At 41.2% G+C, this 27,100-nt stretch overlaps 1 protein-coding gene across 1 annotated transcript; it reads left to right on the top strand.

The window, feature by feature from the left end:
• Nucleotides 1-9,296: 9,296 nt before the first annotated feature.
• On the top strand, nucleotides 9,297-10,868 carry MAGEE2 (MAGE family member E2; the record flags this gene model as incomplete). Its single annotated transcript, XM_084258576.1, has 1 exon — nucleotides 9,297-10,868. One exon carries the CDS (start codon nucleotides 9,297-9,299, stop codon nucleotides 10,866-10,868), a length of 1,572 nt encoding a protein of 523 aa, XP_084114702.1.
• Nucleotides 10,869-27,100: the final 16,232 nt, after the last annotated feature.

Below are 27,100 nucleotides of genomic sequence, written 5' to 3'. Positions count from 1 at the left end.
CCCATAAAATTCCCACCACCAATTCACCTGTGCACCATCACCATAGTCCCTTGTGCTCTTCCCTCCCTTGTTTTGATCCCTTTGCCTCCCCCTCCCTTGCAGACTGTCTCTGATTTATAGTTGCCCTGCTAATTTTGTTTATTTATTTATTATTATTGTTTTCCTGCTCCCTTATTTGCTTCTCCTATATTCCTCCTATAAGTAAAACCTTTTGATATTTTTCCTTCTGGTTTATTTCTCTGAGCATAATCCATTCCAGCTCCATTTATGTTGCTGCAAATGGCATGAGTTTATCTTTCTTGATTGCTGAGTAATATTCCATTGTGTATATATACCACATCTTCTTGATCCAGTCATCTACTTTTGGGCATTTGGGTTGTTTCCATATCTTACCTATTGTAAACAGTGCTGCAATAAACATAAGAGTACAGGTGTCCTTTTGAATTAATGTTTTTTTTTTAAGATTTATTTATTTATATGAGAACTGTGGTACAGTCAGAGGCGCGGGTGGGTGAGAGAATTCACCAGAGACAGAACGGGGAGCAGAACAGGCAGATGGACCGAAGACACTGCTGAGGGGAGCAGCGGTCTGCAATGAGGTCTGCAATGCCATGTGGGATTCTCCCTGGCTGGCTGGGAATTGAACCTGTGCTGCAGAGGCTGCAGACAGCTTCACAGGGCGGCGCTCAACCCTCTGCGCCACCGGGGAGGCCCTGAATTAATGTTTTTGTGTCCTTTGGGTAGATTCCTAGGAGTGAAATTGCTGGGTCATATGGTAGCTCCATATTTAATAGTTTGAGGAACAGCCACACAGCTTTCCATAGTGTTTGGACCAGTTTGCACTCCCACCAGCAGTGTAGGAGAGTTCCTTTTTCTCCACATCTTCGCCAACATTTGTTGTTACCTGTTTTGTTTTTTTTTAATATATGCCATTCTCACTCCACCCCTTGATATTTAAAGTGATTATTGATAAATGAAAATCTGCTACTGTTATTTTGTTCCTAGTTTTGTGGTTCTATTTCATTGCTTGTTCAACTCTTTGTATTTATTCTTCTCTTTGGTTCAAATACTAAAGCTCTTTTTAATATTTCTTGGAGGAAGGGTTTAGTAGTTGCAAACTCCTTAAGATTGTTTGAGAAGGCCTTTATTTTTGCCTCATATCTAAAGGAGAGCATATTAAGATAAGAGTATTCTTGACTGGCAAGTATTATATTGGGGTATTTTTAATATGTTGCTCCACTCTCTTCTTGTCCATAATGTTTCTTCAGAGAAGTTTGATGTTAGCTTAATTGGGGTTCCTTTATAACTAATTGACTGATTTTTGTTTTTTTATAATGTTTCATCTTTTCCTGGTTCTTTGCATGACTGTTGATTTTTTATTATATGGCTTGTGGATTTTACCTTTAAGTGCTGGATACTTTTGTATTCTTTTTTTTTAATTAATTAATTAATTAATTTATTTATACATGCACTGGGTACAGTCAGAAGCGCGGGAGGGTGAGAGAATTCACCAGAGCCAGAGCGGGGAGCAGAGCAGGCAGAAGGACCCAAGTACACTGCTGAGGGGAGCAGTGGGCATGGCAGGAGAGGTCTGCGCGCCATGTGGGACCCTCCTGCGGTGGCCGGGGAGCAGCCAGGGATCGAACCGGCGTGGCAGAGGCTGCGGGCAGCTTTGCAACCCAGCGCTCAACCGCTGCGCCACCGGGGAGGCCCAACTTTTGTATTCTTATAAATATTTTTGAAATTTGTTCTGTGATGTCATCAATTTACATAGATATAGTTTGAATCTTTCTGGTTCTGGTTTTATTATGTGTTAGGTGGGACCAGAATGCTGTTTAGTCTACTGATAATTATTCCCCACTGTGGACGCGTGACCCTGCTGAGTACTTTACTCACCAACCCATGAATTATGCGTTTTTCCAGTCTAGATGATTGGAATAGGCACTACTTCCAAGTGAATTCTGGTACTCTTCCCTCAGATTTTTCCATGCTGTTCCTCTTTCCTGATTTTGTATATTCCACTTCAAATGTAAACATTGATTAATAGTCTGCTACATACTAATTGGAAACTTCTGTTGATTTTCTGTTGTTCTTTCTTAGAGCAATTGGTTCTCTTTCACTCCTTTCCCTCTCTCTGTCCTGCAAACTCTAGTTACCTTGGTTGCCCTGGACTCTTGATTCTCCACACAGTAGAAGAAGATGGTATACATAGGTGCCTCCCTTACCTGGTGACACTAGTAAAGATAAGAGTGGGGAACCACTGGCACATGGATAGCTGGAAAATAAGCCAGGTGAAGTGCTCTCTGTCCAATGGTATTGATATCTTCTATCCCTCACCTAATGAAACCAGGGGCCCAGGGGAAAGCATTCCATACTGACATGGGCACTAGCATGGATAGAGGAGGAGAGAGAATGAAGTAGGCTAATACAGCATGATAATGGCTTACAAAACTAAATTTTCACTATAACCACCTCCCACAAGAGTACACCCCAACCTATATGCCAAACCACCCGAGCTAGGTGAGATACATGGGACAGATTTCCTCTTACAGCTATAAGAAGAAACCAACCTCGCTCATGACTTAATGTTGGTTTAACTTAGTCACTGGAAGTGTGAGACAATATATTTCTACCTTTGCAGTCACCCAATTTGTGGTATTTTATAATAGCAGCATTAATACGAGTGCACAACTTGAATGAAAAAAGATAATCAACTAATGCCAACAGCAATATGAATCAGATGTTGGAATTACCTGACAAGGATTTTTTAGATATAAATTTGTCAAGACATAGATCACATAATACACAGTTTGCAGTTCAGCATGTCTTAGTATATCCTTAAGGTTATGCAGCCATCCCCACAATTTAATTACAGAATATTTCACATATTCCCCTAAAAGAAATCCATATCTATGAGAAATAAATCACCATCCACATTCAACACCCAGACTTAATAAATCATGATTTATTTTCTGTTTTTATGAATTTTCCCATTCTAAAAACACATATAAATGAAATCAGATAATATTTGACTCTTTAATTGGCTTCTTTTACTTAGCACAATGTTTATAAGCATCATCCAAATTGTGCTGTGTATTAGTATTTCATTCGTTTTACTGTACTGGTGAATAAAATTACATGTATAAAAGACCATATTTTTTATTCATTTATGAGTTAGTGGATATTTGCATTATTTTACTTTTGACTATTATAAGTAATACTATTTGTACACCTATTTTATGGATATATGCTTTCATTTCTTTTGGGTTTACATATAAAAATGGAATTGGAGGATAATATGGCAGCTCTGTAACTTTCTATAACATCCAAAATGTCTGTTGTACAGGCTACATACTTGTGTATTTATGTCATAAATATGTGGAGTCACAGCTGCTCTGAACAAGGAATTGAAAGCATAGTCATCAAAATGCTTCAGCACAGTATGGAGATCCCGAAAAAAGTTAAAAAGTAGAAATTACATATGATTTCATTATCCCATTTCAGGATATTTACTTTAAAAATATAAAAATACTAATTCAAAGAGATGTGTGCACCCCTGTGTTTATTGAAACATTATTTATAATAGCCAAGAATTGGAAATGACTTAAGTGTCCATCAACAGATAATTGGACAAAGATGTGGTGTGTGTAGATATATATACACATGCATACATATATATACACATACATACGTACATACATACACAAACACACACACAATGAAAATACTCAACCATACAAAAGAGGTGATATCGTGCATCAACAACAACATAGATGAACCTAGAGGGTATCATGCATAGTAAAATAAGGCAGACAGAAAAAGCAAACATCGCATATTTTCACTTGTATCTGGTAGACAGAGGAAACAAATGGATGAATTAAATAAAACAAAATGAACTTTCATACTATAATAGCAATAAGTGGTTAACCAAAGGCATGGTAGGTGGGTAAATGAAGACTGAAATCATAACAAGCATCTTCTCTGACCAGAAAGGTATCAAACTAGAAATCAACTACAAAACGAAATCTTCTAATACATGGAGACTTAATAACACATTACTTGAAATAAATAAAAAATACCTCACCACAAATAACAATGAGGACAAAACCATTCAGAACTTATGGGACACAGCAAAAGCAGTACTAAGAGGGAATTATATAGCAACACAGGCCTACATCAAGAAACAAGGAAGAGCTCAAATTAATTATCATCTTATTTCCCACCTAGCGGAAGTAGAAAAAGATGAATAAACAAAACCAAAAGCCAGTAGAATAGGAAAAAAATAATAAAAATTAAAGTGGAAATAAATGAAACAGAATTTAGAAAGACAATCCAAAAGATCAATGAGACCATCTATTCAAAGGAATAGATGCTAAGAAAGCATTTGATAAGACCCAACATCCATTTATAATGAAAATCCTCAAAAAAACTGGACATAAATGAAACATAGTTTGACATAATAAAAGCCATATATGACAAACCCACAGGTAATATTCTCATTGGTGAAAACTGAAAGCTTTTTCACTAAGATCTGGTAAAAGACAAGGATGTCCACTGTCACCATTCAATTCAACATAGTATTGGAAGTTCTACCTAGAGCAAATAGAAAAGACATAAAAAAAGAATCCAAACAGGGAAAGAACTAAGGCAATCATTATTTGCAGACAATTTCATAATATACATAGAAAACCTCTAAGACTCCATGGAAAACCTGATTTTTTTTTTTTAAGGAGAACTCTTTTGTTTGTTTGTTTATTTGTTTGTTTGTTTGTTTATTTATACAAGCACTGAGTACAGTCAGAAGCGCAGGAGGGTGAGAGAATTCACCAGAGTAAGAGCAGGGAGCAGAGCAGGCAGAAGGACCGAAGTACACTGCTGAGGGGAGCAGCGGGCGGCAGGAGAGGTCTGCGGGCCATGTGGGACCCTCCTCCAGTGGCCGGGGAGCAGCCGGGGATCGAACTGGTGCTACAGAGGCTGCGGGCAGCTTCGCAACCCAGCGCTCAACCGCTGCGCCATCGGGGAGGCCCGGAAAACCTGATTTGAATAATTAATCAGTTTAGCAAAGTGGCAGGGTGTAAAACTTTATTGTCTTCTTATACACAAGCAATGAATTAGAAAAGGGAGAAATTAAGAAAGTGATATACCATTTACAAGCACACCCCAAAAATTAAATACCTAGGAGTAAACCTAACAAAGGAGGTAAAACATCTATGCAAAGAAACTATAAGACATTATTAGAAAAAGACACAAGGAAATGGAAAAATATTCCCTTGATCATGGATTGGAAGAATCAACATTATCAAAATGGCCATCCTATGGAAAACAATTTACAGATTCACTGCAATCCAAATAAAAATATCAATGGCATTTTTCAAAGAACTAGAATAAACTCTACTGAAATCCATATGGAATAACAAAACACCCCGAATAGGAAAAGCAATCTACAAAAAAGAAAGAAGGGAGGTATCACACTTCCAGACTTCAAATACATTATAAAATTGTAATAATTGAAACTTCCTGGTACTAGAACAAAGACAGACACAGACCAATAAGATAGAACTGATGACCTAGAAATAAACCCATGCCTATATGGAAAATTAACCTATGACAAAGGAACTAGGGACACTGAACAAGAATAGCCTCTTTAGTAAACAGTGTTGGGAGAGCTGTACCCCTGCATGCAAAAGAATGAAACTAGACCATTATCTCACACCATACCCAAACATCTATTCAAAGTAGATAAAAATGTTGGATGTAAAACCAGAAACCACACAATACATAGAAGAAAACATAGGCAAAATATTTCATGACAAGCTTCAGTGATGTCTTTAGGGATTCGTCCCTAACAGCAAGGAAAAATGAACATCTGGATCTACATGAAACTTAAAGGCTGTTGCATAGCAAAAGAAACCATAACTAAAATAAAAAGACATTCTACTGAATGGGAGAAAATATTTACACACCATGTATCTGACAAGGAACTGATGTCAATGATCAGATAAAGACAAGCTTAAAAACTAACCCTTGAAAACTGATTATAGAACTGAAGCATCCAGAGGTGGGAGAGACAATGGACTATGGTGGTGGACTATGAGTGATTTGGTGGTGGGTGCACTATTATGGCATTATCTGATGGGGGTATACAAAAATCACCTCAATTGAAAATTAATTAATTAAAAAGAATAATAGTAAATAAATTTTTACTTACAAAAATTAACTGAGTGATCATTACAATTTTAGATGTAAAGGAATAAATATTATTCTAAAATTTGTGTATAAATACCACAATGTTATATCCATATAGCATTATCCAGAAATGAGATTTTACATATGTGAAATTTCTACGCAATTGGATTAGTCCTTTGAGTACTAACCTTTTTCAAAAATCTCATTTACTATATATATGTGTGTATATAGATACATGTATCTATATACACACATATATGTGTGTATATATATATAACTTCTTAAGTAGAAGCTAACTTTTCTTGATAACCCTGGGTCTTTAATAATTATACTATGCGGTGAAAATTTTAGGACAATTAGGTCATCTAGGGCTTTTTGTCATTACTGAATGCCCTAAAACAATTACAGCATTTTAGTTTTTATTTCAGCTTTGAACAGTTACCACATCTTTCTCTTTGAATATCTACCAATTATCATTTCTTGCTGTTGTCTTTTAACTGAGCTTTTAGCATCTCCCATCCTTAATTTTCTGCCTTTAATGAACAGAACAAATGAAATGTTCTGTTGGAAAATTGTTTTAAAAAATGAAATCAGTAGGGCCTCCCCAGTGGCGCAGCGGTTTAGCGCTGCGCTGTGAAGCTGTCCGCAGCCTCTGCAGCGCCGGTTGGTTCCCGCCGGCCAGGGAGAACCCCACATGGTGCAGCACACCTCTCCTGCCTCGTCCGCTGCTCCCCTCAGCAGTGTCTTCGCTCCGCTCCGTCTGCCTGGTCTGCTCCCCGCTCTTGCTCTGGTGAATTCTCTCACCCTCCCGCGCTTCTGACCTGTACCCCAGTTCTTGTATCAAATAAATAAATAAATCTTAAAAAAAATTAAAGCAGTAAAAAAAAATTCTGCAATGATATACCACAGCACACCTACTAGAATGCTTAAAATTAAACAGACTGAAATACCAAGTGTAGACAAGAATATAGAAGAGTAGGAACTGTCATAATACTACTGATGGGAGTGCAAATTGGTATAACAATTTCAACAAACTCTCTGGAAGTATCTATGAAACTTAAAAACAAACACATTTATGATCTAGAAGTTCCATCTATAGGTTTATTTTCAAGATAAGTGCATCCATGAACCAAAAGACAGGTACAAGAAAGACCATAGCAGTATAATTTTTGATAACCACAAACTAGAAACAAGGTAAATGTTCATCAACAGTTGACAGAATAAATTGGAGTACTTTCATACAGTGGTGAACTACATAATAAAGAAAATGAACAAACTACTCTATACACAACATGGACAAATAACAAGACAGAGTGGGGTTTTGTTGGAAAAAACAGCCACAAATGACTGCATACCAAATGGTTCCTTTGATATTACACAAACCTCAGAACAGGCCAAATCTCAACGGTGACTAGAAGTCAGAATAGGGGGTTCCTCATGTAGATTGGTCCAGCCCCAATAGAAACATTATGGAGTTTCTCAAAATATTAAAAAATCTATCATATGATCCAGAAATTCCACTGCTAAGTATCTACATGGAGAATACAAAATCACTGATTTGAAGGGATATATGCTCCCCCAAACACATGACCAATCCCCCTGAATAATTAGATCTTACTCTGGTATTGTCAATACCCACCTTGTGGGGTCCCAACCAGTTCTGACATACTGCTAAATGAAGAAACAGGAAATGAAATCATTCCTGTCTCACCATCTTCATCCTCATGTCCCATGCATCCTAGCACATTCCGGCTCTAGTTACCCTCAATGACTGGTTGCTATGCAAACTTATTTTGTACTTTCACATTTCTGGATTTTTTTTCTGATGCTTATCCCTCACACTAGAATGTCCTTATAAACCCATCTTAACGTATTTGTCACTTAGTGCCCAATTCCTCCTTGAAGCATGTGCCCCCAATCCAATACACCTGTGACTAAACTGAAATTTATTACTTGTTTGTACTATACACTAAGTGACCGTCCATTAGAGCACCTATTTCCATCCACTTTCTATATGTCAGTTTTAATAATTAGGGCTAACCACTCTTTGAAGGACAGATCATGTGAGAGAAAGTACATATGCTTGCAAGTCAGACAGACTTGGGTTCAAATCCTGATCTCTACCATTTGTTGTTGACCGACTTTGAACAGGTAAATTCACCTCTCTGACCCATCTGCAAAGATGTTTCCTCATCTGTAAAATAAGAATCATTAAAATTAGATAACACAGGAATACCTGATTTAATGTTGGAAAAATAAAAGAACCGAAAACAGTTCCCAGTACACAGTAAGTGCTCCGTAAGGGTTAGCTCCCAAGGGTTATTATCAGCATTGTTTGAACCTACCCAAAAGTGTAAGCGCCATACATTAAAAAAGATAACTTTTGTCCTCTGGCTTACGTCTACCCGGTACTATGCTTGGTACACGGATGGCTTCTACTCAAGAAATAGCTGTTGACTGGGTGGATGAATTTTTTTTTGCCCCTCACCCCCAGGGTGAATGAATTAATGAATCCATAAAATAATTCTCATCCTTAGCTGCCTCTGTCGTCTCCTCCTCCTCCCCTTCCCCCTTCGTCTCCTCTTCCTCCACCCCCCTTCCCCTCCCTCTTACTCTCCCCCTTCCGTCCCCCTCCTCCCTGAATCCTCTACTGCCTATTAGCATATGCTTTATACCTCACAAAAAACTTCGTAGATCTTCATTGAACATCCCCCCTTCTTTTGACCCCTTTGCTTTATCTCTGTTTACGATCCCCTTTCTTGAATTCTCTTCTCTAACAAATTGGGTCCAGCAGCAATCACTTCCAACAGTCTCGCCTATCTGGCAGAGGTAGGGGGCGTGAGTGGGGGATTGGGAGCGGGGCGTTGCCACCACGTCTCAGATCCTGACTGCGCCTGCGTAGGCTGCGGCAAAGCAAAGCATTCTGACGTTTGTGGTCACTGCTGGCTCGTGCTTGTGTAGAAAGACCGCTCCTCTCACCAGCTCTCACTAGTGGTCCCCCCAGCTCCGGGTCTCTGCCTTCGGCTTTGTGCCGAGGCGCCAACAAACTTACCATCCGCTCTAGGACGGATCGCTGACCTCCCGGTTTCCTGCTCCTGTCTCCTGGAACCATGTCTCTGGTAAGCCAGAATGCGCGCCACGGCAGCGCAGAGACAACTGCAGATTACAGCTACAGCCGGGGTTTGGTACTGGCAACTAATGCCTCTGGGTCTCCCACCTGCGCGCTAGTTTCCAGTGCCCCCCAGGGCTCTCAGGCGCCTATCGACCTTCTGGGTGCCAGTGCTTCCCAGGCTGCGCAGGACCCAAACGACCTGGAGGTCCTGATCGATGAGCAGTCCCGACGTTTGGGGGCGCTCAGGGTCCACGACCCTCTAGAAGACAGGTCGATTGCTTTGGTGAATTTCATGCGAATGAAAAGTCAAACCGAGGGATCTATCCAACAGACAGAGATGCTGGAGTTTCTCAGAGAATACTCAGATCAGTTCCCTGAGATCCTCAGACGAGCCTCAGCCCACCTGGATCAGGTCTTTGGGTTGAACCTGAGAGTTCTTGATCCCCAGGCTGACATCTATAACCTAATCAGCAAGCGGGGTCTCCAGACCACCGATTGGATAGCAGAATCCCTGGATGTGCCAAAGGCAGGTCTCCTGGCCCTGGTACTAGGCCATATACTCCTGAATGGCAACAGGGCAAGAGAAGCCTCCATTTGGGACCTGCTGCTAAAGGTTGATGTGCTGGATGAGCCCCACCGGATCAGCAATCCCTTTGGGAACACAAGGAACCTCCTTACTACTGACTTTGTGCGCATGCGGTTCTTGGAGTATTGGCCAGTATATGGCACCAGTCCTCTGGAATTTGAGTTCTTGTGGGGCTCTAGAGCCCACAGGGAAATCACAAAGATGGAAGCCCTGAAGTTTGTGGCAGAGGCCCATGATGAAGAACCCTGGAGCTGGCCAGAAGAATATAACAAGGCCCTGGAGGCTGACAAGGCCAAAGAAAGAAGCCAAGCAGCTGGCTTGGAGTTCTGGTCAGAGGACACTATGAATGATAAGGCAAATGATTTGGTCCAGTTGGCCATTAATGTCACTGAGGAGTTGTTGCCTATACATCAAGATGAGCTATTAGCTCATACTGGCAAAGAATTTGAGGACGTGTTCCCAAATATCCTCAGTCGAGCTACTCTGATCCTCGATTTGTTTTATGGGTTCTCTCTGATTGAAGTTGATACCAGTGAGCACATCTACCTCCTCGTCCAACAACCAGAATCTGAAGAAGAGCAATTGATGCTAGAGAGCTTGGGGAGACCCACTCAAGAATATGTGATGCCCATCCTGGGCTTGATCTTCCTGATGGGCAACCGTGTCAAAGAGGCCAACATCTGGAACTTGCTTCGGAGGTTTGGTGTGGATGTAGGAAGAAAGCATGCCATCACCTGCAAGCTTATGAGACAGCGCTACTTGGAATGCAGACCGCTGTCCTACTCTAATCCAGTTGAGTATGAGCTTCTATGGGGTCCTCGAGCTCACCTTGAAACCACCAAAATGAAAGCCTTGGAGTACATGGCCAGGCTTTACAAAAGGCGACCACAGGACTGGCCAGAGCAATATAGAGAGGCTGTTGAAGATGAGGAGGCCAGAGCGAGATCTGAGGCAACTTCCATGCTCTTCTTCGGCCCTATGTGAAGTCTGGGGAAAATATATGGGTGGCATCAGTTAAAAGGGCCGTGGGGAAATGGGCACTAGAGCCCCATATTGGAAGTAGGGTGAAGTTGGAGTGGGAATTTCAAATACTGCTTGCTATTTGTGCTCCATTTCTAATAGCATTTACTTTTTTAATATACCCTTGAGTTAGGCTCATAATCAATGTTTATAAATGAAATTGCTCATTTGTCATCCCTTTCTTGTTTCAATATAAAAGTTCAAAAAGCTGTGTAAAATGTGTTAATATTTACAACTTTCTATCATATGGAAAAGAATATGAGGTTGTTGCTTAACCATTTGAAATCAGTAAAATAGTCTGATACAAGAGTTAAATAACACGGTAATAACACACACACTCAACAAAAACAAACACAAAATCACTGATCTGTGGACATCCTATGTCTGTGTCTGCTGTTGTGTAAAAAAAGATTGACATTTACCTGTATTTGTTTTGCTGTTCCAGAGTGTGGTGAAAAATAAAAGCATTATGAATTAGAACCCATGCTTAAGCACTCTTTATTCAACAAAGACTTATTAAGCCATGCTCTGAGCAGTGCTATGGTTGGAAATAAAAAGTTGCAACCCAACTTAGCACCAAGGCTTAAGGGGGATGGGCAGTGAAGGTAAACCAGCAATTATATCATGGCTGTAGTAAGTGGTAGCATAGGGGTAAGCTCAGAGTGCTCTAAGAGTCCACAGGAGTAACTCCCATCTAAACTGTAGGTGCTGGGTGGTGAGAACAGAGACAGCAATGGGGTACAGGAAGGACTTAGGGAGGGACAGGGTTTCAAGCAAAGGACAAGTGAGGGAGTTTTAGGGGTGCTGGAGGAGGTGGTATGGAGGGCTGGGGACAAGTCCCTTAGTAACTTCTGTTGAGAGAGCTGAAGTTGGGGAGAGGGAGGGAGTGTCTGTACAGATCCGGCCATTTTAAATCAGGAGATTTAAAATAAACTCAGAAAGATAATGTTGAATTTAAGAGGAGAGTGGAAGAGATAAAACTTACAGAGATGACAAAGGTCCATGTCCTCAGAGTGGGTCTTGGGAATCGACAATGGCTCTCTTGAAAGCAACTGGTTTTGGATCTTGGGTCAGACACAACAGTGCAGCTGGAGCCCTGCGTGGCGATCTCTGCCAGCGCAGCAGTTTGTTTCTGCACCCAGGCTGTTAAGGTGAGTGTTAGTGTCCTGGCTATCTTCATCCTGATCCCACTTGCTGCTCTCTAACCCTGCTGGTGGCTCTCTCCAAGCCTTCTAGCAGTTAACAATTCCTGTGAGGAAGCTCTGGCTCAGTAGTGAATGTTATATGGAAAGTCATGTATGACGGGGATGGGGTGTGGTGGGAAGATGGGAGGAGGGAAGGAAGGAGCTGCTGACCAGTAGTTTCATGCTGCCTCACCAGGCACCCACACACTTTCTGCCCGTTCATCTAGTCACCAAGGGCTACCCCCAACTGCAGGCTCCTACCAAATGGGAAAGAGAAGATTTTCCTCGCATTTAAGTCAGTCTCAGGAAGAGAACGACAGAACCATCTTGCTAGGGGAGGGGACAGGAAAAGGGGATATACGCGCTCTTTTCCCCCAAGTCCGGCCTCAGTGCAGAAGCCAAAATAGAGCCGCGGGCTTGGGAAAGCCACTGCGCAGGCGCACTCCGGGAGCCTGTTCCCAGTACGTCTCGGTGGTCGCCCCTGTGGTAGTTTTTGTTAGAAAAACTAAACGCAAAGGGCTCAATTTCCAGTGACAGAAAACGAGTAACTGCAGAGCCTGAGCCAAAGGGGTTCTGGAATATGGGATGGGGATGGAGTTGTGAGGCAGACAAGTATCCAATTCGAGATCTGGGACCTTGAAGTAGGGTGTTCCAGCCTCTCATTCGTCTGACTCCTTGGACCCATAATCTGTACATGTTTGTGGGGCGAGAGGAGAAACCAGCTGATTAAGGTTCCAAGTTTTTCTTGCTCTGATTTTTTGATTTGGTGCAGCTTCTGATTTCTCTACCATATCGGCTTTTCTGGGGGCACCAGTAGAGAGAAGCCTGCCAATAGGAAAGTGTACCATTTGGATTAGCAATAATGTAAGCTACCAACTTTTTAAGAACTAAATTTGTGCCAGGCATTTTACTGGAAGGCTCTTCATCTCCTTTAGTGCTAATTTTGCCATCAGTTCTCCGAGAAGCAATTCAGTATTCCCATTTGACACTCTAGAAATTGAGGTTTAAGGAATATGCTCCAGGTCACACAGTCAGTAAATGAGACCTGGAATTGGAGTCTAAGGCTGCCTTTGTCTATGGTTCATACTGTTCCAGTGCACTGAATCACACACCTCCTCCAGCTGTTCTCACTTGAATTTCTTGACTCTCAATAATACACGGAAGGACTGTAGGCCAGGGAGGGACAAGATGATATCTCTTCCAAAGAGGATGAATGTGAGGTTGAAATTTTTCCAGGCTCTTCCGTGTTCCATCTGTCAGGCTCCATGTTAGCTGACTAGGTGTAGAATTTGTATTTCTGTTTAATGTCCTTACTATGTCCTGTGAGTCTTTCCCAGTTTGCCCTCTTCCTACAGCCTCCAAACTTATCTGCTGGCTTTCACCCAGAGAGAGTAAAACATCATCATTTCTAGACCTCCAAAAGTATCAAGCAATGTTTTTTTACAATCTTCAAAGAACAATTACCTGACAGAGCTCCCACCTTGCCCAAGGAAGCTCAGGATGCAAAAACAGGAGTGGGAAATAGCCCAGTTCACAGATGTCACATGCAGTTTCCTGAAAGTGACAAAGGTGAGACTTGTGTGGAGCACATGCCTATGGTGAGGGAAAGAGTGCAGTCTCTGGTTACAGCCATTCCTTTGAAGGCCTTGAAGACATAGGTGTTCTCCTTTCTCCACACACCAAATTAGAATTAGCAACCCCTAGGAGAAACTCCAGGATGGAAGTAGGTATCCAATAGACAAGACTTACAAAGGATGTTCCAACATACAGTCCACCATAAACCTTTAGGACACTGGACCAAATATCTTTCTTATCTGTGTGAATTAATTTGGAATATAGCACATCTGGGTTCATTTGCAGGCCCTGTGGGCCATCGATAGATACCCACCAAATGTTGAATTTTGGTGAGGTTGGGGCTTACACATTGGGTGTTTGCTAGGTATGGGCTCATCATTTTATACATAAAATGCCCTCTAGAGTACATCCACAGTCCCCTCTGATCTCTGATTGGGATCTTTCCTGGGGAGAAAACATTGAGAATACGTTCTCTTTCAATTGCTGAAGCCTAGGAATGTCCCCTTTTGGAAAAGAAATGTAGTGAGAGGAGGCTTTTTCTGCCGGTCTGTCCAAGCTTCTGTATACAAACTCAAGTCATTACAAACGAGAGGCTTCCCTGCCTGGGAGGGCTCTAGGCAAGAGGGTGCTCTGGGATGGCCCCAACATCATGCATTGCTCTCCTTCTGCAAGAGAGTATTGATGTCCTAGGAGATATTCTTTTTTTTTTTTTTTTTTTTTTGGGGGACAGTAAGAGCAATCACCCTGAGATCCAACTGTAAAGGACAGATATGGATATTGGTTGCACATAGAGCTGCTCTCTTTTTTCAGGATTGGAGGGTGGAGGGAATACAAGGTCTAGGAGGGAAGAAATAAGAAGATAGTATAGATCGAACTATTAACAATTTATATATGCCCATGGGCATCCTTATAGTTCCTAACAAGGATAGCAACAGTAGCCAGGGACACTCAGTAGAGAATCTCTCATCAGCTCTGATAGGAAACAACCTAGCTCTTGAGCTCAGTGTCAGGACCAAAGTCTCTTGTCTAGACAGCCTTCATTGCCAACCCTACTCATAAAGGGGCAAACCAAACTAAGCCCAATCCTTAGATAGTTCCATTTAAAGTTATCCTGGCCCAGGGTCTCCCTGGTGGCACAGTGGGTTGAGCGCAGCGCTATGAAGCTATCCACAGCCTCCACAGCGCCTGTTCAATTTCCAGCCGGCCAGGGAGAATCCCACATGGTGAGGAAGGTCTGCCTCACCCTCAGCAGTGCTTTCGGTCCATCTGCCTGTTCTGATTCCCGCTCTGTCTCTCACCCTCCCATGACTCTGGCCTGAACCTCAGCTCTTGTATAAATAAAAATAAGTCTTTAAAAAAATAAAATAAAAAAATAAAGTTATCCTGGCCCTTGAGACACATCTACACTGGAAGAGTCCCTGAATATCAGGTTTGTCCAAAGACAATCTACTCTGTTCAATATAACAAGCAATTGCTGAACACTTGCTATATGCTGGCCTTGCTATATTAGACACTGGAACACAGGAATGAATCAGATGTGGCTCCCACCTTATCTGCATTTCCACTTTGTATTCAACTTTGAGTCTGCTCAACTACATGAACAATCTGTTAGTTTTTAGTTCAATGAGTACCTTCTTCATTTCAACAATTTCTAATTGTTTCTTTTTCAAATACATATTATTTTAAAAAATGAGGACCCTGTTCTTTTCTTGTGGCTTCCAGTCCCTTTTTCATCTTCTTAAACATTTTAAGCAGGTATGTTTTAAAGTTATATTTGTATTTGTTTATGATTACTCACTTTTTAGTTATGAATTCTGTTATCTGTTAGGTCTACTTAGTATCTAATGGTGGTTACGTTTTTGTATGTGCCTTATAACTCATGAATGAGAGGCTCTCATGTACCTCTGCTGCTAGCCTCTCCTCTTGGGGAGGAAGAACAGAGTTATGTGTAGTCTTGTGCAACTATTCTACTCTAGTCTTTCCAGCACAGACACAAAGTCTTTTTGATATTGTCATAGAGAATGCCTCCTGCCCCATGGGAGTCTTCTCCTGTACATGTCATTGAGATATTTATTGAAATCTCTGCTGTCCTTTGTAACTCATTCATCTTATTGTTTACTGCTTTTATAAATCTTTGGATTGTACTTTGAAAATAAGGGAGAGATATGGATACAATTTCACACAACTTGACCAAATACAACATTTATTTATTTATTTATTTAAAGATTTATTTATTTATTTATACAAGCGCTGGGTACAGTCAGAAGCGCGGGAGGGTGAGAGAATTCACCGAGCCAGAGTGGGGAGCAGAGCAGGCAGACGGACCGAAGTACACTGCTGAGGGGAGCAGCGGGCGGCAGGAGAGGTCTGCGCGCCATGTGGGACCCTTCTCCGGTGGCCGGGGAGCAGCTGGGGCGGCGCTGCAGAGGCTTCGGGCAGCTTTGCAACCCAGTACTCAACCGCTGCGTCACCCGGGAGGCCTTAAATACAACATTTAAATGGGTAAAAGTCGAGTCCTAAATTCTCACAGCAAAAATTCTGGGTTTACATGTTAATAGAATTAGGGACCCTCTTTTCAATGGAACACTATAAAATATTTGGGAATGATGAAGTAGAAGAATAGTAAAGGATAACAGATGATGTTAAATATATAGTGTTAAATGCAAAATGCAAGCTATGACACAATAGTCAATATTGTCTTATAAAAAGTTTGTGTAGGAGCCTCCCCTGGTGGCACAGCGGTTGAGTGCTGGGCTGCGAAGCTGCCCGCAGTCTCTGCAGCGCCAGTTCGATCCCCAGCCGCGAGGGTCCCACATGGTGTGACAGACCTCTCCCGCCGTGCCCGCTGCTCCCCTCAGCAGTGTACTTCGTCAGTCTGCCTGTTCTGCCACCCCCTCTGGCTCTGGTGAATTCTCTCACCCTCTTGTGCTTCTGACTGTACCCAGTGCTTGTATGTATAAATAAATAAATAAATAAATAATCAAACAAACAAACAAATAAATAAATAAATCTTTAAAAATTAAAAAAATAAAAAGTTTGTGTAAATAATGGACCATCAAAGTTGCCCATGTCCTGAGCCCTCAGACCTGTGACTATGTCACCCTACATGGCAAAAGGGAATTTCCAGGTAGTATTAATTAAGGATATGGAGATAGGGAGATGCAGATAGGCTAAATGTAATCATGAGAATCTTAACAAGAGGATGACAGAAGGATCAGAGTTAGCATTAGGCCATGTGGCAATGGAAGCAAGAGTGATGTGATGTTGAAGTGATGTTAGGAAGTGATCATGAAATGAGAAATGCAGACAGCTTCTAGAAACTGAAAAAGGCAAGGATTTAAACTACCCTCAGACTATTGAGAAAGAATGAGCTTTGCTGATACTTTGACTTTAGTTCAGTGAGACTGATTTTGGATTTCTGACCTCTAGAACTGTCTTAAGCCACTAAATTTGTGTTAACTTGTTACAGTAGCAGTAGGAAACTGATACAAGTGCTTACGACAGGGTAAAGAAATTTAGAGTGATTTAAGTTTCTGGGTTTTTTTTGTTTTTTTTTTTGAGATGGTAGGAAAGAAAGCACAGAAGAGAAAAAAGTAGGTGTGCTTACATGTCCCATTAAAATATAAATTGGTAGTAGGTATGTAGGGCTATGTTAAAAACTATGTAAACATTTTAGGAAGGTTTATTTATTTAGGAAATAAACATTTAAAGGAAATATTTATATTCCGAAAAATAAATTTTGAGAAAACATTTTTGAATGTGAATTTACATTTGGGTTGAAGGATCATTCTAGACTTAATTTTAATGGGAAAAATTCCAACTGAAGACTCCAACTAAATCTTCAATAGCGTCTAATTGATAAGGCATATTAAGGTCTGTCTACATAATGGAATGACATACAGACATTAGAAATTAGATGTACAAGAATGGTTTATAACAAGAAAGTTGGTTTAGGAAACTATTAACAGTGTGAATCAATTTCTATAGAATAAAAAAAGGGCTATTTCTCCTGTCACATTATAATCTTTCTCATCCTTGGTTAATGGTTTCACAGGTGCTTTCTATTTTTATATATATTCTAATATGCCTTTTCTTTTTTACTTAAACTTTTTTTTAAAAGATTTTATTTATTTATACAAGAGCTGGGGTATAGGCTAGGGGCACAGGGGGTGAAAGGATTAACCAGAGACAGAGCAGAGAACAGAACAGGCCGACTGACTGAAATACACTGCTGAGGGGAGCAAGGGCGAAACAAGAGAGGTCTGCTGCACCATGTGGGTTTCTCCCTGGCCAGCCGGGAGTCGAATCAGCGCTGTAGAGGCTGCGGACATCTTCACAGCACGGTTCTCAACCCCCTGTGCCACCAGGGAGGCCCTAATATGCCTTTTCTTAGTTACCCACAGTGAAATTACATTTGACTTAATGAATTGAAGAAAACACCAAAGGCCTCCTATGATGACCTGTATTTTTTGCAAAGTGAAAAAAGAATCCTGATGTTCTGAATGTGAGTTGGGTTGAGGTTATTTTGGCAGCAAAATAACACTTTTGAAGATTTTCTCAGGAAATAATCCAGCAGATAAATATAGATCTGGTTGTAGGGAATTCATAGCTATATTAATTGAACAGGCAAAAATTAGAAGTGACTTTTAAAAATAGTATCAGAGTGGGAGGGATGGGGGAAGCAAAGTGGGGAGGGGACACAATGGACTGTGGTGGAGAACTGTGGGTGCCTTGGTGGTAGGTATAGTGTGGCAACATACACCTGAATCGTATGATCTTACATCTCTAAATAATATACAATGTTGTAAACCAGTGTTACCTCAATGAATAAATTCATTTTGAAAACAAAAATAGTTCCAGAAAATAGAATTTGCTCATTAAACTGAATGGAATTCTATCACTGAACAAGAAGGAGCAGAAAAATATTTAGAGACACAAATGCTGGGGTTTATCATTTTGTTATAAAAAGCAAATATTTGTATGATTATATTTTTTATGAAAATCAGCATACATATATAAAATTTATACAATGAAAAATAATGTTCTCAAATTAAGCTTTGGTCATCTCTGTGACATGGAATTCTGATCACTTTTATAAAATCTTATTAACATTATTCTTTATCTACAAAAAAGTATTGACCCTTGTATAATAATATTTTTAAGCCTGAACAAAACAATAAAAGGAACCAAGGAGTTTCAATCAGTTAAATGAGCATAACCCCAGTGTAATTAAAATACCCAGTGAAGGCATTTACTTGGGCACAGTATCACATTACCCATGGGACTCTATTAGAGAAAATTCAATGAGAGCAATTTGACAAATTTCATTTAAAACTCTGAAATACACAGAAACTTTTTTTTTTTTTAAAGATTTATTTATTTATTTATTTATACAAGCACTGGGTACAGTCAGAAGCGCGGGAGGATGAGAGAATCCACCAGAGCCAGAGCAGGGAGCAGAACAGGCAGACTGACGAAATACACTGCTGAGGGGAGCAGCAGGCGCGGCAGTAGAGGTCTGCGCGCCATGTTGGACCCTCGCCTGGCAGCCGGGGATCAAACCGGCGCTGCAGAGGCTGCGGGCAGCTTCGCCAACCCAGCGCTCAACCGCTGCGCCACCGGGGAGGCCCCTACACAGAAACTTTTTAAACATTGGAGTAAAATTGACATACAACATATTAGTTCCAGCTGTACAACTTAACAAATTCAACATTTGTGCACATTGCAAAGTGATTGCCACAATAAGTCTATGTCTCTTCTATTAGCAATTTTCAAATTTTTCCTTACAATATTATTGCCTATGGACTCCACACAGAAAACTTCTACCTCTCTTTCCCCTTCACCCATTTTGCCCACTCTGCAAATCCCCCCTCCCCGTTGGTAACCAATAGTTTGTTCTCTGTAACTTTTGTTTTGTGTTCTTTTAATTCCACATATAAGTGAACTCTTATGATATTTGTCTTTCTTTGACTTATTTCTCTTAGCATAATAACCCCAAGGTCTGTCTATATCGTCTCAAATGGCAAGATTTCTTCTTTTAATGGTTGAACTGTAGTCCACTGTGTGTGTATGGCTATGTGTGTGTGTGTAATCTTAAATGTCCTTTGTCCATACATCTATCAATGGACACCTTGTTTGTTTCTTGGCTATTATAATAAATAATGCTGCTATGAATACAGGCGTGCAAATATCTTTTTGAATTAGTGGCTTCATTTTCTGCAGGGTATGTAGTTATAGCCACAGCTTTGTTCCTGGGATTAGTAATTTGTAGTCTCTTCTTCTTTGTTAATAATGCTAGAGTTTTGTCAGATTTGTTAACTTTCTCCAAGAATTGAGGTAATTGGATTATGTTTATTTCTCCTTTCAGATAAATTAGTTTTTTTTAAGATTTATCTTATTTATTTATACATACAGGAGCTGGGGTGTAGGGAGAATGGGGTGGTGGTGAGAGGACTCACCAGAGACAGAGTGGGGAGCAGAACAGGCTGATCTACTGAAATACACTGCTGAGGGGAGCAGCGGGTGAGACAGGAATGGTTTGCTGTGCCATGTGGGTCAGCTTCCTGGCCTGAGATTGAACTCATGCCTCAGTGACCACAGCGGCCGGTCATAGCTTGATAGCCCTGAGACTTAACTCCTGTGCCACCAGGGAGGCCCCCAGTTCTATCAGTTTTTGCTTCCAACATTTTGCAGCTACTTTTGGTAGTACACATTAGGACTGATACATCTTCTTGAAAATTTTCCTTGCTCTAGCATCTGCTTTGTATGATGTTAATGTGATCACTTTTGCTTTTTCTTGATTAGTAATCATGTTGTATATTTCCCCATCATGTTACCATCATGTTACTTTCAAATACCTGTATCATTATATTTGAAATGAAGTTCTTTGTATCTATCATATAGTTGGATGATGTTTTTTAATCCACAATTCCAATCTCTGTCTCTTAGAGGGTATATATGTATCAATAGATAATTTGCATTTAATATAATTTTTGATATTAAGGTGTAAATGTACCTTTTTATTTTTTGTTTTCTGCTTGTTCTCCCTATTTCTCATTTATTTTATTCTTTATCCTACCTTACTAGAGGTTATTGCAAAAATTTTAAATTTCATTTTATCAAAGTGTTTTTGGGTTTAACTCTATATAGTTTTATTAGCGGTTTCTCTATGTATTACAGGACATATATCATGTATAACTTATCACAATCTACTGGTATAAAATTTTTAGCAGTTTAAATGAAGTGCAGAAAACACCTCTCTTCACTTCCTTTTACTCTCATTTACAATGTGATTTTTGTAAATATTTTCATTACATTCATGGTGAACTACAATACATCAGGTAGTGTTATAATGTTTGCTTTGACCTGAGGCATAATTTAGAAAACTCAAGAGAAAGATAATCTACTGGGCCTCCCTGGTGGCACAAGGGGTTAAGACGCAACCTATGAAGCTATCCGCAGCCACTGCAGCACGAGTTCAATCCCCCTGCTGGCCAGGGAGCTACCCACATGGCGCAGCAGACCTCTCCTGACACCCGCTGCTCCCCTCAGCAATGTATTTCAGTCAGTCTGCCTGTTCTGCTCTCCACTCTGTCTCTGGTGAATCCTTTTACCCCCACACCTCTGGCCTGTACCCCAGTTCTTGTATGCATAAATAAATCTTAAAAAAAAAAAGGCAATCTACTATACCCATTTTTTTCAATTCATTGCTTTTTCTTCCTTCATAATGTCCTAAGATTCCTTCTTGATCATTTCTTATTTTGGTACTTCCTTTAGTTTATTTTGTGGGTGGGTCTGTTAAAGACAAATTCCCCTATGTTTTCTTGAGCAGACTGTCTTTATTCCTTCTTCATTATTGGGCAATTTTTTTTTAGTAAATATAGAATTATGGTTCTATAGTTCTCATCTATATTTTTGTTTCAAGAATTTTTGTCATTGTTTCTTGAAGCATTTTTATCATAACAAAAATTCATATCCGATAACTCAGTATCTGTATCATTTTGGTTTTGGCATCTATATTTTGTAGGGAGAAGACAGAACAGAGTTTTGTAATAAGAGGGAAGTGATGGGGAGAGAAAGGACGATAAGGAAACTTTTAAGGAAAAACCAGTGTGCTTATTGTAAGGAAGGAGAACATCAGACGGACCTTCAAAAAACTCTTTATTTCACAACTCCCATATTACTTGGCATTTACATACTTCAGTTCACCTTATTCTGTTTATTGTTGTGTGACATGTACACAAATGACACAGGTAAAGAGAAAATCATTACATTTAATTATACAACTTCAAAGACATACATGTTTCAAGCCCAAACCATTAAATTCCAAATTAGTTTTCTCATCAATTCAAACAATGCTTATCCCAGACAGCACTTCCTGGAACCACTTGTACTAATTTCCATTATATTTCTCAACTTAAAATTTCTACAGGCACGGTATATATCAGTTTTTAAAAAAGATTTATTTTTATTTATTTATGCATACAAGAACTGGGGCACAGGCCAGAGGTGCAGGGGGGTGAGAGGATTCATCAGAGACACAGTGGGGAGCAGAACAGGTGGATCAATTGAAATACACTGCTGAGGGGAGCAGAGAGTGAGACAGGAGAGGTCTGCTGCACCATGTGGGTTGCTCCCTGGCTGGGGATCGAACTCATGCCTGGTGATAGCTTGATAATGCTGAGACTTTAACCCCTGCACCACCAGGGAGGCCCTATATATACCAATTTTTATATCCTCCAGGGGCCGAAATAATTCGACACATACACACATACAACATATGGATGCAAACACTCCCTTAGTTTTCATTTAACCCATGTGGAATATCTTACACAGCTTCAGTTTCAATCATATTTGCAAAGATACTCTGCAAAGAGATAAAAAGGAAAAAAAAATCAAATCATATGCAGAGCCATATACAAAAACATTGTACACAACAAAATTGTAAAATAAAAAAAATAAAGAATTTAAAGCCAAAATTAAAACCATTTTTTTCCATAGAGTCAAAATCAAATTCCCCAAACTGAGAAGTGTCAACATATGTCATGTGGTTTCAGATGCCATCCCTCATACTTTAGACTTTGTAAGGGAAAAGAAATTAGAGCAGTTACCATAGAAGGCTCACAGCCTTATTCATCATCTCAGGTTTCCAGCGTTCACCAGGAGGTAATCCTGGGATATCCTGCAAGAGAAACTAAAAGAGAAAAAATATTTAAGCTTTTGTCTTTCTCTTAAACAAGCATCTCAAATCTCTAGGTCATTGTATTCCGGGGATTTCTTTACTCTGGAGTGATGCACACAGGTTTTTTTATGCTTGCATGTTTCAAAGAGGTGTGAGTGGTTGGCAAAACACCATAAGAACCAGACCATTTCTCTGACAGTTGAGGTTGGGCATCTCCACTCTGTTAGGTTGTAAGATCTTATCACCAGATCTGAAAGGATGCAGTGGTTCAGCCAGAGGCATAGAGTCCCTAGAGAGAGCAAAGCTGCGAGTTACAGCTAAAATTCCCTGGACATGTTTTATGTACTGTTTGATCTATATTCTTGTTCTATGTCTGGTCAGTGTTCAACACTGAAGCTTGGAATGGTCATTCAAAGATAATTTCAAAGGGGCTTAAATGTAGCCCATTTCTAGAAGCCACTCTTACCTGAAGGAGGATGATGAACAATACCTGATCCCAACTTGACATAGTTTCACCAAGTTCTTCTTTAGGGTGATTTCATTTTCTCAGTTTGTTCTCTAGATTGACAGTCCTCTTGCTGGTCCAAAGTAATTTAGAATTCAAACCCATACAGGTTGCTCCAGTGTGTACCAAAAAGTCAATCAGATGGTACTCCACAGTGAGAGTTACTTGGGGTTCCAGCAGGGTTATCGTTATAGGCTTTTCCAGAGAGATTGGTGCCTCTGGGCCCCCCTACATCTGAACTCTCATTCTGGTCCACCATTTGCCTTCTTTCTCCCTCCTTGCTTCTTCATTCCTTTTACTTTTGATTCCCACTTGTGACACTTTCTGAATCCTCAATTTGTGCTATTATTGGCTTCCTTTCTACTTTCTCATTCCTTCCCCCCTCTCTTGCTTCCAATTTCCTACCTTGCAATAAGCACACTGGTTTTTCTCTGAAGGTTTACTTCTCCTTTCTCTCCATGTCCCTCTCTCTTACACCTAAAATCCTGCCCTGTCTTTTCTTTCTGTGAATACATTTGCAGGCTTAGGCCTTCTTTCCTTTCTTGCATTGTGAACTCTAAAGACTATACCCACCAATTTGGAGTAGTTGCCTGGCAAAGTCACAACACTTGGAAAACTGCCTTTCCTTCTCCCTATACATCAGCACAGCGCTCAACTGGCCGCCGTTCTTCTTGCACTCTGCTCTTTTCCCTCACAGCCACTCATTATTTCAGATTCTCTTTATGTTACTAATTTGGTACATGACGTCTCCACTGTCTCCTTAGTTCCAATATTGATGATGACCTTCTCTCCTCTTTTATTTCTCTACAGACTCTTCTAGGGCACTGCTTTTACCCTCTCTTTATTACTCACATTCGCAGTCATTCTGGCCTGCCCTGGCCAATCTCTCTAGGCAATTCAGTGGCTGATGCCGTTCTTTCAGCTTTCAGTGTCTTCTCAGATCCCGTAACCTGCCATTCATTTTTTCATCAAGGTGCTTGCAGTCTTGCCTGCTCATTCACCACCCCTCTCTCCCAGGCCTGTGATGTAGTACGTTCCTGCCTGGTTTGTCAACATTCTGGCCCAACTTTTCCTTCCGGTGTCAACCCAAGGGGCCTACACGCCAATAAACTTTGGCAAATGGGTGTTACTCATTATTTATCTTTGGGCAGACTGGCCCACATCCACGTGTCTATTGATACCTTTTCCGGTTTTATATGGGCCACCACTCATTCAGGCGAATGGGGTGTCCACGTTATTCGTCACCTCCTCTCCTGCTCTGCAGTCATGGGCCGCCCCCTCCGTATTAAAACGGACAACAGACCCGCTTACACATCTCGCACTTTTGCTCCCTTCCCTCGTACTTGGGGAGCTTCCCATGTCACTGGTATTCCCCATAACCCTACAGGTCGGGCCACTGTCCAGAAAACTAACGGCTTAACTTTTTCTCCTAAAACAAAAAGGGGGGAACTCAGCCCCTCTGGACACACCCCAGACACAGTTGTGCAAGGCTCTGTTTATATTAAATCATTTACAATCCACCACACAAAATTCTATTTCAGATACTCCTGTCCACGGTCACTTCCTGACTCCATCAGAGGAAAAAACAGAGGAAAAACCCTCAATTTTATATAAGACTCATCAAAATTCAGTCTGGCAAGGACCAGTCCCTCTGATCAACATGGGGGAGAGAGTATGCCACTGTTAGGTCTCCCCAGGGCATCCAGTGGGTCCCAGTGTGGTGCGTCAAACTTTACCACAAGTTGGCATGACAGGCTGAAAAACCCTGTTCCCCAGTTTAAGATGATAAAAATGATATCTCAACCAAAGATTAACCAGCCTTCTTGAAAATGACAACAGCTCGCTATGCCAGCAAAAAAATTCACCTGGGGCACATCAAAGGCCTAACGACTAATGCTGAAAATCTATTCCCAAACAGGGAGTACCCTGCACCTCTGAAAATCTATTTCTGGCTCTCCTCTCTTGCATTACAGCTAACTCCTCGGTGCGGACCCTTCACTAAGACAAAAATCAACTTCCATACACCAGACCTTATCAGATTCCCCAAACCAAACTTAAAAGAGAGAAGTAGAAGGTGGAGGAGAAGAAAAGAGGTGGAGGAGACGCAGAGTTAAGTAAACTAAAGGCTGACCCATGTCTAAATCAAAACATACACACAAGACCCCAACTGAAAACCAAACTTCTCAATTAGAGGCAGAAATTCCTGCCACATGTCAAGAAGTTACAGTGTTCTTACGGTGGCAGCCAACACAAGGAAGAAACCCTCTGGGCTGGCCACCACGAGTCTGGTCCCACGTTGGATGCCAAACTGAAACCTGGACGGGGAAGAAGGTGGCCCAGTTGGCAGGTGTTCATCCATGTACACATGCTTATGACTTCAAGACCTGACTCAAAAATAGACACACAGAGTGAAACAACAATTGCAGGGTTTATTTATAAGGAGGCAAAAATAGGGAGAGATGAGAGAGAAAGAAAGAGGGAGAATAATAAACCAGTCATAAGGGGCTGGCTTCCTCAGCAGAGGACAAAGCAACTGGATGAGACACTGAGGAAGAGGCCTGGGGGCAGATGCCAGGACACTGGCTGAGCCCTGGGGGATGGATACGGGCTTGGAAGGCTGCCTGCTGAAGCCTGAGGCCAAACTTGGAGCTGTTTTTGCAGGTTGGGGAGAAATCAGGGAAGTCCAATTAACAGGAGATCAGAGAGCCACAGGGTCTGCCCTCATCCACCACTGGAGGGCTGAGCATGAGAGATGTAGGGGTATCATTACTAAGGTTAAAATCTAAACCCCATTCCTTGGCCAGCAGGCAGGTTTGGAAGGCTTGCATAGATAAGGGAATTGATAAAGTTGCTATGGGAACCAGGCCATAATAACCAATCACGTTGACAACAGATGCTGAAGCAGGGCGAGGACACATTCCCCAAACTGGCACCCCAAGTAAGAAAGCCCATGAAAATAGAGTATAAAAGAAAGCCTTAAGCCCTTCTTGGCATGCAGACCTCTCCTCCCTCACCCCCTGCTCCCTTGCCGTGTATTTCAATGAGTCTGCCATTCTGGTTCTCCACTCTTTTTTTTTTTTTTTTTTTTTTTTTTTAAAAGATTTATTTATTTATTTGTTTGTTTATTTATTTATTTGTACAAGCACTGGGTACAGTCAGAAGCGCGGGAGGGTGAGAGAATTCACCAGAGCCAGAGTGGGGAGCAGAGCAGGCAGAAGGACTGAGGTACACTGCTGAGGGGAGCAGCGGGTGGCAGGAGAGGTCTGCGCACCATGTGGGATCCTCCTCCGGGGCCGGGGAGCAGCCGGGGATCGAACCGGCGCCGCAGAGGCCGCGGGCAGCTTCGCAACCCAGCGCTCAACCGCTGCGCCACCGGGGAGGCCCTCTCCACTCTTGTCTCTGGTGAATTCTTTCACCCCTGCCCTCACCTCAGTGATTCTACCCAGTACAAGAGAGAAAGGTCTGGAAGAGTAACAATCTACAAAAAAAGCAGAGGGTCAGTTGCGTGGCTTCCAGTTCTTAAACCCCCAGGGCTGTGCCAATCCCCTATACTTCCCAGCAGTTTACTTGCTCAGTACCTTAGAGGGTGGAGTTTAACCCCTCATCCTAGCAGGGAAAAGTCTGTGCAGGGCAAACTGCGCAGGCCTATGGCAGTTCCTCCTAGTCTGGCTGCTCCAACAATCAGAGACCAAGAGAATGTCATTTCATTTCATAATAAAAAAAAATCCTAAGTTCCAAAAAGACCAAAGAA

Source organism: Talpa europaea, assembly GCF_964194135.1.
Source record: "Talpa europaea genome assembly, chromosome: X".
Classification (NCBI taxonomy): domain Eukaryota; kingdom Metazoa; phylum Chordata; class Mammalia; order Eulipotyphla; family Talpidae; genus Talpa; species Talpa europaea.
This window is presented reverse-complemented; position numbering and strand designations above follow the sequence as displayed.